We start from the raw sequence: 11,805 nt of genomic DNA, 5'->3' as shown, positions 1-11,805 counted from the left end.
TATGTATATTTAAAAATTAATACAATTATTAAAGATTAACTTTTATTTTTTATAAAAAGCCAATATATATATGTATATATAAAATACAAGTATAAATCACTTGAATTGAATTTTTAAGTATAAGCAATATTTAACAGAGTTTTAAATGGGGTTTGGCTCATAAACACTTAATATCTTCACTTCTCTTTTTTAATAATTCACTTCTGCACTTAGTTTGGAGTTGAATTAAAAAAAAAGGTGAAATTAAAAAGTAAATTAGTCTTTTTTTTTAATTTCATTCATTTGTATTATTAAAAATTAGTCGTTATTATTAGGTATAAGTGGCAAGCCATATGTAGCAGTCTAATTATTTCATCAGCCATACCAATTTTTAACAGTTGAAATGCTGAAAATCTTAATATGTATGAATAGTTTACTCATTTATCTAACTTACAAAAATCAATTTATCTATTTTTGAGTAAAATGAACAAAATATAATTTAACTTCTAATTAAAGGGTCTCCATGATACTTATACCAGCGTGTAATGTCATTTGAGGCAAGTATTGGACTTTTAAAAATTTGAAAGATAATTTAATAAAATGATAAATTATATTAATATCACTTAACTAACAGTAAATTTCATTTTTTTGGTTATCTAATTATAAAAAATTACAAAATAGTCATCTAACTATTAATGTTTTTTCTTAGTTAACCAACTATGAAAAATTATAAAATAGTTATTTAAGTATTTAATTTTATATTTTTTTCATTTAATTATCTTGGATTTCAGGTATTTTATTTTTATATAAGTTAATTGGTGACAAAAAAGAACAAATTAAATAATTATTTTATAATTTTTTATAATTAAATAATAAAAAAGAAATTTATTAATAGTGTGGGTATTAGATTACCCTTTGATAAATATATAAAAATATCACATGTATTTGAAAATTTCAATAAATTTAATAATCTAAATAGAATTGGATATAATAAGTCTTAAAACTTCAAAACCAAAAATGTATTAATTGATTGCTGATTTCACCTTTTCTGTTTTATTTTTATATTTTAAAAAAAAATTACTTTTGGTTCTCTCTCTTTCCACCTGCAGTTCAGTCCTTCAGCCCTCTCTCTGACATACGCACCCCAAAAAAATCCAAAATATATTTTTTTTGAAAAAAGTATCATTTTCTAGTTTTATTTCTATAACTTAACTAATAGCAGCTCCAGACGAAAGGAACATTTTTGGGATGAGAGTTTGGCTTAAGAAACCAGAGATCTGGTGAAGTAAAAAGCTAGGGTTTTTAGCTTTACAAAGTTTCATTTTTTATTTATAAAAGAATTTTAATGTGAAAAAGAAGTAAGATCTGAGCTTCATGAAGCCCTTCTGAGTAAAGGGTAGTTCTGTTTTTTTATTTTTTATTTTGGTTATTTTTAACTTAGGTTTAGAAACTTCTGGTGGAGAAAAGGGGGGGTGGGGGGTGGGTTTTTTCCCTTCTTTTGCTTTTAACTATGGATGATGTTATAAGAATCCTCAATGTTCTTCAATAATTAGGGTACTTGTAGTTTCCTTTTTCAACTACTCTTTTTTTTTTCGTTTGAATAGAAAAAAAAATACCCCTTTTTTGTTTTTAGATTTTAAGAATGAGACTCTCTTCATCAGGGTTGAATCAGCAAACTCAGGAAGGTATCTGCTTTTTAGCTTTTTTCTAGTAGTTTCCTTAAGCATAGAGCTGAATGAACGTTTATTTTATTTTTTCGAAATTATGAAATTGAGAAATATTTTTGTACAGGGGAGAAGAAATGTTTGAATTCTGAACTTTGGCATGCATGTGCTGGTCCTTTGGTGTCTCTTCCACCTGTTGGAAGCCGAGTTGTTTACTTTCCACAAGGTCATAGTGAACAGGTAAGTATGCCTGCATCGTTTATCATAGTTTACTAGCAGAAGTTTTTTAATGATTATACAGAGTTTAAGAAGCTATGTAAGGATGGTATATAATTTCTTTTCCCATTGATATGCAATGATATGATTTTCTTGGGCCTACCATTTTAGTATTGCTGAATTTATCCCCACTTTTCTTGTTGTTAATGCATGAATTGCTGGTGAAGCTCCTCAAAAGGAAGAGCAGTCTATAAGGAAATGTATATTCATCTGATATTTTAGCCTACTTTTGGTGTTTATGATTCCCTCTGCAGGTTGCTGCTTCTACTAACAAGGAAGTAGATGCTCATATACCGAACTATCCGAGCTTACCCCACAACTTATCTGTCAGCTTCACAATGTGACCATGCATGTAAGTTAAATGCCTGTATAGACTACCTTGGTTTTTATGGAACTTTAGTTGGTTGCTTATCAAGTCTTTTATTCTTTCAAGTACAGGCAGATGTGGAAACAGATGAAGTGTATGCTCAAATGACCTTGCAGCCACTGAGTCCAGTATGGAACTTAAACTTTGTTCGAAGATTTAGTGCTTGGTAATCTTTTCTTTTTCTTGTTTCTTGACTTGAAAGCATTCTTGTAGCAAGAGCAAAAGGATGTCTACCTACTGCCTGCAGAACTAGGTGCTCCCAGCAAACAGCCAACCAATTATTTTTGTAAAACACTAACAGCAAGTGACACTAGCACTCATGGAGGATTCTCTGTTCCGCGCCGTGCTGCTGAGAAAGTCTTTCCTCCTCTTGTAAGTTTTAGTTGGTTACAAGCAATTCAATTAACTAGCTTCTGCTTTTACTTGAATTATTGCACGTTGACTTTGTAACTAGTTTTTTCTAAAGTAAATATTTATTGTACCTTCAGGACTACACCCAGCAACCACCAGCTCAAGAGTTGATTGCCAGGGATCTTCATGACAATGAGTGGAAATTTAGACATATATTTCGAGGCGAGTGATTAAAATAGCTTTTTTCAAATGTGTTCCAACTTTGTTTTTTTGATGACTTCCGAATTTTGATGATCTCATTGTTTTATTTGTCATTGTATTTATTTATTTTTGTATTAAGCTTATATTCAGTTTATTAACTTTATGGTGTGCTGTAACATTTCTTAACCGTTTGGTGTTTTATATGGTTGTTTCTAGAAGTTTTAAACAATAATTCACAAAGATAGATTTAGTTGATGAGCCAGGATATATCCTTGTTATATTCTGTATTAGTTATTGCTCTGGTTAAATCGTGGCTAAGAATCTTTGGACCTGAGATTTAGTTATTTTCTTTACGGTTACGTCTGAATCTTACAAATGAAGTTTTTTTCTGATGAATAAGGAAAAAATATTGGATGGGATATTTCTTAATAAGATATTACAAATAATGCTTTCACGTTGTTTGTTTTGCTGGTTGTATGCTCTGTTTATGCTGAGTCCACATGTCCATTTTTTAGTAAGTTTTAGTTGTTTCTCACCTTTCACTTGTTCAGGCATCTTTTTCTGGACTGAAATATTGGTTCATGTTGGTCATAGCACATTGTGAAGTATGATGATCTTCGCAAGTAAATGTAATCCACTCTTTTTGAAATATATGCTTCAGATGTGGTGGATGTGTTGGATGGAAATGAAACATATTTCTGTCAGTTTTCCATAATCGATTTATCTTTATAATCTTCATGATGTGGCTTTGATGAGACTAAGTCTGCAGGTCCTTTTCCATTCATAAGAAAATGAGGGGATGCAAATATTTAATCAGCTGTCTATGTTGGGGCTTTTGTTGAGAACATTTAATACTCATGTCTATTAACTGGTAGCAATTCTGTGAGAATAACATCTGAGAACTTGGGAATATTTCTAATATGCACGATTTACTTGATGAGATCCAATGTTGTATGAAATTGGAGATGGATTCTTTTTTGATGAAAAGGTTTTGGATTTCAATGGTTGCATTTCCAACTATTAATCAGTTTGTCTCTGCTCTCATATGCAGGTCAGCCAAAGAGGCATCTTCTTACAACTGGGTGGAGTGTTTTTGTAAGTGCAAAGAGACTAGTTGCCGGTGACTCAGTCCTTTTTATCTGGTAAATAGTTTTATTTGGTGACTTAGTCCTTTGCTCTTTGATTGACTGTATTCTGATAATAGCTTTCAAATCCCTGATGGGACTTGAATCAATCTAGTGAAATCATCCTGCTTGGTTTGGCAGCAAAACAAATATGAATGCATGTTTTTTGGCATATGGATATATTTCTATGTTTTTCATTTCTGAAGTGATGAGCCTAGTGTGGCATGCATTGCTCTGTTCACTAAAAGTGCCAATTGAGTGGGTTGGGTCACTTCTGGCAGTAAAAATTGGGTCATTTTATGTTTGGGTTGCTTTAGGTTCAAGATATTTTGTAATTGAACTGTTTTTAATTTTAGTTCTGGTCGTTCTGGGCAACTTTCCTTGGTCAAATTGCTTTGGTCTGGTTTTCAGTTTTGGTTCAGCATTGCTAGCTCTAGGGTGCACATTTATATGTTGACAGTTACTGCTTTACTGCTGTTTCTTGTCGTGTTACTGATCAATGAGCTTGCTAAACAGTCAATAATCTTTCTGATTCCTATTCTGTTTTTTTGGTTCTCTTACCAGGAATGATAAGAATCAATTGTTGTTGGGTATACGGAGAGCAAACCGTCCTCAGACTGTTATGCCTTCTTCTGTTTTATCAAGTGATAGCATGCACATTGGTCTTCTTGCTGCTGCAGCTCATGCGGCTGCAACCAATAGCCGTTTTACTATATTTTACAACCCAAGGTCAACTACCTAATACTAGTTGAGAAAGGCTGATGCTTAGTACAACAAAGACTTGTTCATTAACAGTAGCTTGATTGCAGGGCTAGTCCTTCAGAGTTTGTCATTCCTCTTGCCAAGTATGTTAAAGCTATCTCTCACACCCGGATTTCTGTAGGCATGCGGTTTAGAATGCTGTTTGAGACAGAAGAGTCAAGTGTCCGACGGTAGGTCTTAGTTTTCTGAATGTTTTCTTGCTTCCCCAAATTGTTTATAGTTTATGGTGTTGTGTTCCACAGTAATGGTTTATATTCCTCAAGTAAATACTTATATTTTTTATCAGTGAATTGACTTTAGTGTCATTGACAAATATAGGTGGTCAATTGTTTAACAATTTTTTTTTAAGCAGATACATGGGAACAATAACTGGCATTAGTTACTTAGATCCTGTTCGCTGGCCAAATTCGCATTGGCGCTCTGTTAAGGTTTTTTGAAGTTTCTAAGTCTATTGTATTTTTGATATTTGATCTTTTTGTCCCCTTCAAATTGGCTTCGAAGACAATGCGTTCATTGCTGTCTGACATGAAAGCTTTTACTATTTCCAGGTTGGCTGGGATGAATCCACTGCAGGAGAGAGGCAGCCAAGAGTTTCCTTGTGGGAGGTTGAACCGTTAACAACCTTCCCTATGTATCCATCTCCCTTCCCCCTGCGGCTGAAGCGACCATGGCCGTCTGCACTACCCTCCTTCCATGGTATGCTAAAACTGTTGCTATTTGATGATTGGAGTTGCACAGAATATCTTCTTTACCTGGCGTTTCCCTTTTCTGTACTGAATCAGTTTAGTTTTTTGTTATCAGCTTTCAAAGACGGTGATATGAGCATTAATTCCCAATTGATGTGGCTTCAAGGTGGGGTCGGGGATCAAGGACTTCAGTCTTTAAACTTCCAAGGATTTGGAGTTGCACCTTGGATGCAACCAAGGCTTGATACTTCTTCAATACCAGGTGTACAACCTGATCTTTACCAAGCAATGGTGACTGCAGCACTTCAGGATATGAGGACTGTTGATTCCTCCAAAATAGGCTCTCAATCTCTCTTGCAATGCCAGCAAAACCAGAGCACATCCACTGGGCTGCCTGCTCTAGTTCAGAGGCAAATGTTACAACAGTCCCAAACACAAAATGGGTTTCTTCCAAGTTTTCAGGAGAATCAGACTGCTTCACAGGTTCAACTTCTGCAGCAGTTGCAGTGCCCCAATTTGTACAGTGACCAGCGACAAAAGCAGCAGCAGCAACAGTCTCAAGAAACACAGCAACTGCCACCTGTTCCACAGCAGATTTCTAATGTAATCCCTGCTTTTCCTTCTGTGTCAGCCAACCAAGCGCAGTCATCTCTGCCAGCTGTTGATTCACAATGCCAGCAGTCGACATTTTCCGACCATCTTGGGAACTCTGTAGCTACATCTGATGTTTCTTCTATGCAAAGCATCTTAGGTTCATTATCCCAGATGGGAGCTTCCCATTTACTCAACTTGAATGGATCAAACCCAATTCTCTCTTCTTCTACTTTCTTGTCCAAGCCTGCAGCTATTGAACCACGGCTTTCATCCGGAATGGCCAACTCTGTACTTCCCCAGGTTGAACAGTTGGGAACTGCACAATCAAATGCATCTGAACCTAACAACTTATTACCTCCATTTCCTGGAAGGGAGTATTCTGCTTACCACAATGCAACTGATCCACAGAACAATCTTCTCTTTGGGGTTAGCATTGATTCCTCGTCTCTTATGCTGCATCATGGGATGACAAACCCGAAAAGCATCAGAAATGAGAATGATTCGATGTCCCTTCCGTACGCTGCTTCAAATTTCACAAGTGCTTCTGGCACAGATTTTCCTCTTAATTCAGACATGACTACCTCAAGTTGTGTCGATGAATCAGGTTACTTGCAGTCCTCTGAAAATGTGGACCAAGTAAACCCTCCAACTGGAACCTTTGTCAAGGTAATAGCATTTTCCCTTATATTTTCAAATGTATCTTTGATTATTTTTAGATTGGTCAAATATGTGGAGCTGTCTTATCTAGTTAGTATGGCATATAAATCAATTCATTTAGTTATCACAAAGTTGTGTTTTGGTCATACTTTATTGGATTTGATGATATCTGTTGGAGACTGTCTAAACCTCATAACTGGTCTCATGGCATGTGATTCTCATGGTTTTCTATCTTATGCGTGTTGACAGGTTCACAAGTCGGGGTCCTTTGGGCGCTCATTGGATATTTCCAAGTTTGGCAGCTATGATGAGCTGCGCTGTGAGCTTGCTCGACTATTTGGCCTTGAAGGCCAATTAGAGGACCCTCAGAGATCAGGCTGGCAGCTTGTATTTGTTGACAGGGAGAACGATATTCTTCTCCTTGGTGATGACCCATGGCAGTAAGTTCCAAACTGCACTATTTATTCTTGAAAGAATTGTATGGACTATTAAAGATAGCTGTGAAAAAACCTCTGTATTATTATTGCTTCAAATTTCTTGATGATAGCTCTCATTATTGCTTATTCTAGCTATGTTTGTTGAAATATTGCATCTATGAAGATACCGTGATACTGAAAATGGAGTAGTCGGTTTAAATGGATGTAGGAATATGCTCAGTGGATTATCAGGTCCAGAAAGATCTAACAACTTGTTGATAGTCTCCTACACTTGGTTCCTAAGAATAGGAAACTTCTAAAATTGCATCTATGGTACTAGTCTACAAGCGACTAAAATTATGGAAGAGAAGGCATTGCCTACCATGGGGGGAAGTGGGGACCATAAGTCTAGAACTACACATTTTATGTTCGGAAAGTTGAGTGTTTAGAAGACCAGAAGTACTGGAAAATATATTTTATGGTATTTACTAGAATTTAGATATAAAATTTGAGGTATCAATCGAAGGTAAACCAGAAAAGGATTTTCAGTGTTCTTAATGTGCTGTATAGAATTAAAAGTATTTGTTGATGCTAAACAGTCTCAAGCAAATGAACAGGTTAAGGAAGGGTATAAAAGTACCATGGAGGCTCTTGAAGTAGGAATCAGATTGCATTTTGCCCCCTTTACTAAATAATTGGTAAATTAGTCTTTGTATGTTAGATCAAAGAGAAAATTGGTTATTTTTGTTAAAAAATTTATCTATTTCTACTGTTAGAAACTGGCATTGTTGATAGATTAATCAAAAAGTTACACACGGCATGCCATGTGCACCTTATTCTAATATATAGGGATCAGTTTTTAACAATAGAAATGAATGGAATTTTTAATGGGATTAGTTTGCTCGTTGATCTAATATACATTGGTTAATCTGTCCATTTTTTGAGCAGAGTAAATAAAATGCAATCTGACTTTTAGTACAATGACCTTTATGGTACATTTACCGAGGTTGAAGGTATGATTGGATGCTATGCCAGTCATTAGTCTTCACTAGAGTCGAGTCTGTATTACCAATCTAAAATACTTGGGAGTTATCTAGTTGAGTCTAGTTTGCATTCCTAGTACATTGGCGTTATAGTTTAATGTGTTTCAAGGTTTTCGTTGTTCTTTTGTGATCATCAGGGAATTCGTGAACAATGTGTGGTATATCAAGATACTATCCCCACTTGAAGTACAACAAATGGGGAAAGGTCAGAATCCTGCTACTTCTATTCCGAACCAAAGGCTTAACACCACCACCACCGCTACCACCACCAGCAGCAATGGCAACCACTGTGATGACTACATGAGCAGACAGGACTCGAGAAGTTCTGTTGCATCAATGGGGTCTCTTGAATACTAAATGAAAATCATCCTCAGGAATGAATAAAGTTTTAGAGGAAATGAAAATGGATAGTTGAAGGTGATAAATCATGAATGTTGTAGGTGTTATATGGTACTGTTAGTAATATGTAAGCATATGTATTGATACAACATCAATTGAAGATTTACCCTTGCTGCCTGGGACCTAGGTTGATATTGAAGCTTTTATGTCAAGACTACTACTGTACTGCTGGGAAAATTATAAGTGGAAATATGATTCTCCGACTCGACATTATTCTAATAGTACTTATGAGTACCTAGGTTTATATATGTAATTATATAACTAATATTTTAAGTCTTGTTCAATTTATCATGAAAGTTTTTTAACCAATGTGATAGAAATATCATATTTGATCGAGAATATCTTTTTCTTACAGTGTTTTACGTTAAAAAAATATTTGGGTAAAATATATTTCAGGTCACTCAACTTTTAGGAAACATTTAAAATAGTTACTTTCTTGTTGGAAATTTTTAACTTGAACGTCACTTTTAAAGAATTGATATGTGGTATACCCTAGTGTATTTTAAATTTTTTATATTTATTCTTTAAATATTTTATTGTACAGGACACTTTTTTAATATAACTTGTAGAATAAAGATTTTCTTGTTGGTTTATCAAATAATTATTAAAAAAAATTTAAGAAAATAAAGTCTTAAAAGATTAATATACATAAATAGAGGTTAAAAATCTCTTTTTCTTCTTTCTAAATAAATAAATAAAATTAAAAAAAATATTTTATAACTTTTTAGATTTTTTGAAAATACTTATTTATATATTTTTAAAAATTTTTAGAATTTAAGATTAAATTGAGATAATATGTAAATATTGAGGGTAAATTTTATTAAAAATTATAAATAAAGTGACACAATATGTAAAAATTGAGGACTAAATTTGATATTATATCAATTTCAAATTGTCATCTTACCCTGTCATCAAATAGTTGATGGCACCTAACGGAAATGAATAAAAAAAAATTGATTAGTTGGATGATCATTTTAAAAATTTTAAAAATTAAGTGAAAAAAAAAACTTGAATATGATTGAGAGACCCTTAGTGTATTTTACCTAAAATATTTAAAAATATTTATTTATTTAAAATACATGCATAATTTACAAGAAATATGACACTTAATGTAACGCCCCAATTTTCGGGAATTCTGTGAATGTTGGCATAGGTTTAATTATGTTAGTGGGCCTCTAGAAGGCCCAAGCTTAAGATAGAACACGGCAATTTTAGTTAATTTTTGTTCCATAAGAAAAAGGGGGTGAAATTATGAAATAGAACCTATGTGAAAATATTTGAAAATGCTATAGGCTAAATTGAAGTGGCCAAATAAATAGGAGTGCAAAATAGGAGGATTTGCATGACAAACCTCCCGTTTTATATGAAGTGGCAAGCCATCATGTTGTTGTAGACAATATGAACACTTGATATCCATAATTCATGGTACAAATTGATAATGGGTTAGGTAAATGTTCCATGATAATGGATTAGGTAAATATTTCATGATAATGGGTTAGGTAAATGTTCCATGATAATGGTTTAAGTAAATGTTCCATGATGGGCATTTCATGTCTTTTGTATTAAAGAATTAAATGGATGAAATATGAAATTTTATTATAAGAAAAAGGGGTGAAAAGAACAAAGTTTTGTCCATCTTTGTTCATCATAGCCGAAAGTTAGAGAAGAGAAAGGAGAGGAGAAAGCTCTTGAATGTTCAGTCACTTGGGAAAGAAAATTGAAGGTAAGTTCATAGTAGTTTGCTTCTATCTTGATGTTCATGAGTTCTTCTTAATTTTACCTTAACTCTTGAAGCATATTTTGGTTTTTAGTTGTGTTGTGAGCATTTAGTCATGAATTAAAATGAAGGAAATGGTTGTTGTTTCATGTTCTTTTGATGAAAAAAGGAAGATAGGTGAAGTTTAGCCAAACAAATGAGCATGCATGTGCCTTAGATGCTAAAGGGAAAAATCAGCTAACATGTTGTGCTTTAAAATGATGAAATGGAGATTATACTTAAGTAAAATCATAGATATGTGATGATTGATTGGTGATATACATGTTTAAATAACAAGCATGCAAGTTAGGTGTGAAAGAGTGATTTGGTAATAAATCTGCTTGGGACAGCAGCAGTAACGTGACTTTGGAAAATCACCATAAATTGTGGGAGATGAGTTAGAAGCTGCATAAATTATGTAATTAAATTTTAATGAGTCTAGTTTCAAATGTAATAAACAAGAACATATTTTGAATTCTGTACAATTAGAAATTTGATTCGTAATGAAGAGTGGTCAGATTAGTCAAACAGTGAAACATGAGAAACTTTAAGAAAAATCTGGTATTGATTGGCCATACCAAAAATTCTGAAAATTTTATGGATAGAAGACATATGAGTCTATTTTCAGGGAAAATTAACGGAACTTGATTTTGAGTTTCGTAGCTCCAGTTATAAATAATTTAGTGACTGTTGTTCAGGAAGACAGCTTGCAGTGAAATTATGATTATGTGGTAAACATTGACAAAAATTTGTTAATGAGTTCCCTATTATTTTCTTATAAGCTTACTATGATCTATAGGTGTGGTTGGCCGAATATTGTAAGGGGTTAATACGTAGTTTGCATTTGAATAGTTAGATTAACGTGTTAGTAATCCAATTGTAGGCGGTTCGTGTGTGAATCTCGTCAGCATATCGTCGCAAACAAGTGTGTAACTAACACCTCTTATAGACTAGATCGGCACAAGTCAAAAAGTCGAAATGCCGAAAAGCCGGTAGTTTGAGATATTGCGAGTGTGTGAATGCTCATGAGATTAATAGTTTGATGTATATGGTAAATTAAAGTGATAAGACTGCAGAGTGCGCGATTCTGTGCATTTCAATATTTTTGGGCTTAATGGGCCAAAAACGGGATAATGGGCCAACGGGCCCAAATTAGTAAGAAAACGCGGTAAGTGTTTCTGATCGTACGTAAATGGCTATGTTATATATGAAAACCTTAAGAATAGTTAAATTACTTGAATACCCCTATGTATGTAAAATTACCATTATACCCCTAGGGTTACTTTTGACTGAAAAGCATGACGATCTGATTCTGTATGATGTATGCCATGATTATATATCTGTTGCATAGGGACTTGGGTTACACTATGGAGGAAGCGTCCTGGTGGCTATGCCACAATTATCTGATTTGGTGGCTCTGCCACATATATCTGTCCTGGTGGCTATGCCACAATTATCTGATCTGGTGGCTCTGCACATATATCTGTTCTGGTGGCTCTACCACAATATCTGTATCTGGTGACGTTGTCA

At 34.0% G+C, this 11,805-nt stretch overlaps 1 protein-coding gene across 1 annotated transcript; it reads left to right on the top strand.

Moving 5' to 3' along the window:
• Positions 1-1,063: 1,063 nt before the first annotated feature.
• Positions 1,064-8,738, top strand: LOC107888470 (auxin response factor 6). Its single transcript, XM_016812590.2, is given in 15 exon segments — positions 1,064-1,664; positions 1,771-1,883; positions 2,174-2,228; positions 2,231-2,271; positions 2,358-2,414; positions 2,500-2,658; positions 2,775-2,859; positions 3,890-3,980; positions 4,527-4,691; positions 4,772-4,894; positions 5,077-5,152; positions 5,273-5,420; positions 5,526-6,670; positions 6,911-7,101; positions 8,258-8,738. Coding segments are annotated over 15 exon segments (2,712 nt in total). The 5' UTR covers positions 1,064-1,621; the 3' UTR covers positions 8,478-8,738.
• The last annotated feature ends 3,067 nt before the right edge of the window (positions 8,739-11,805 follow it).

The sequence above is a fragment of the Gossypium hirsutum genome, chromosome A09, assembly GCF_007990345.1.
Source record: "Gossypium hirsutum isolate 1008001.06 chromosome A09, Gossypium_hirsutum_v2.1, whole genome shotgun sequence".
Taxonomy (NCBI): Eukaryota; Viridiplantae; Streptophyta; class Magnoliopsida; order Malvales; family Malvaceae; genus Gossypium; species Gossypium hirsutum.
The sequence above is the reverse complement of the archived record's forward strand: the minus strand, read 5'-3'. Positions and strand labels throughout refer to the sequence as shown.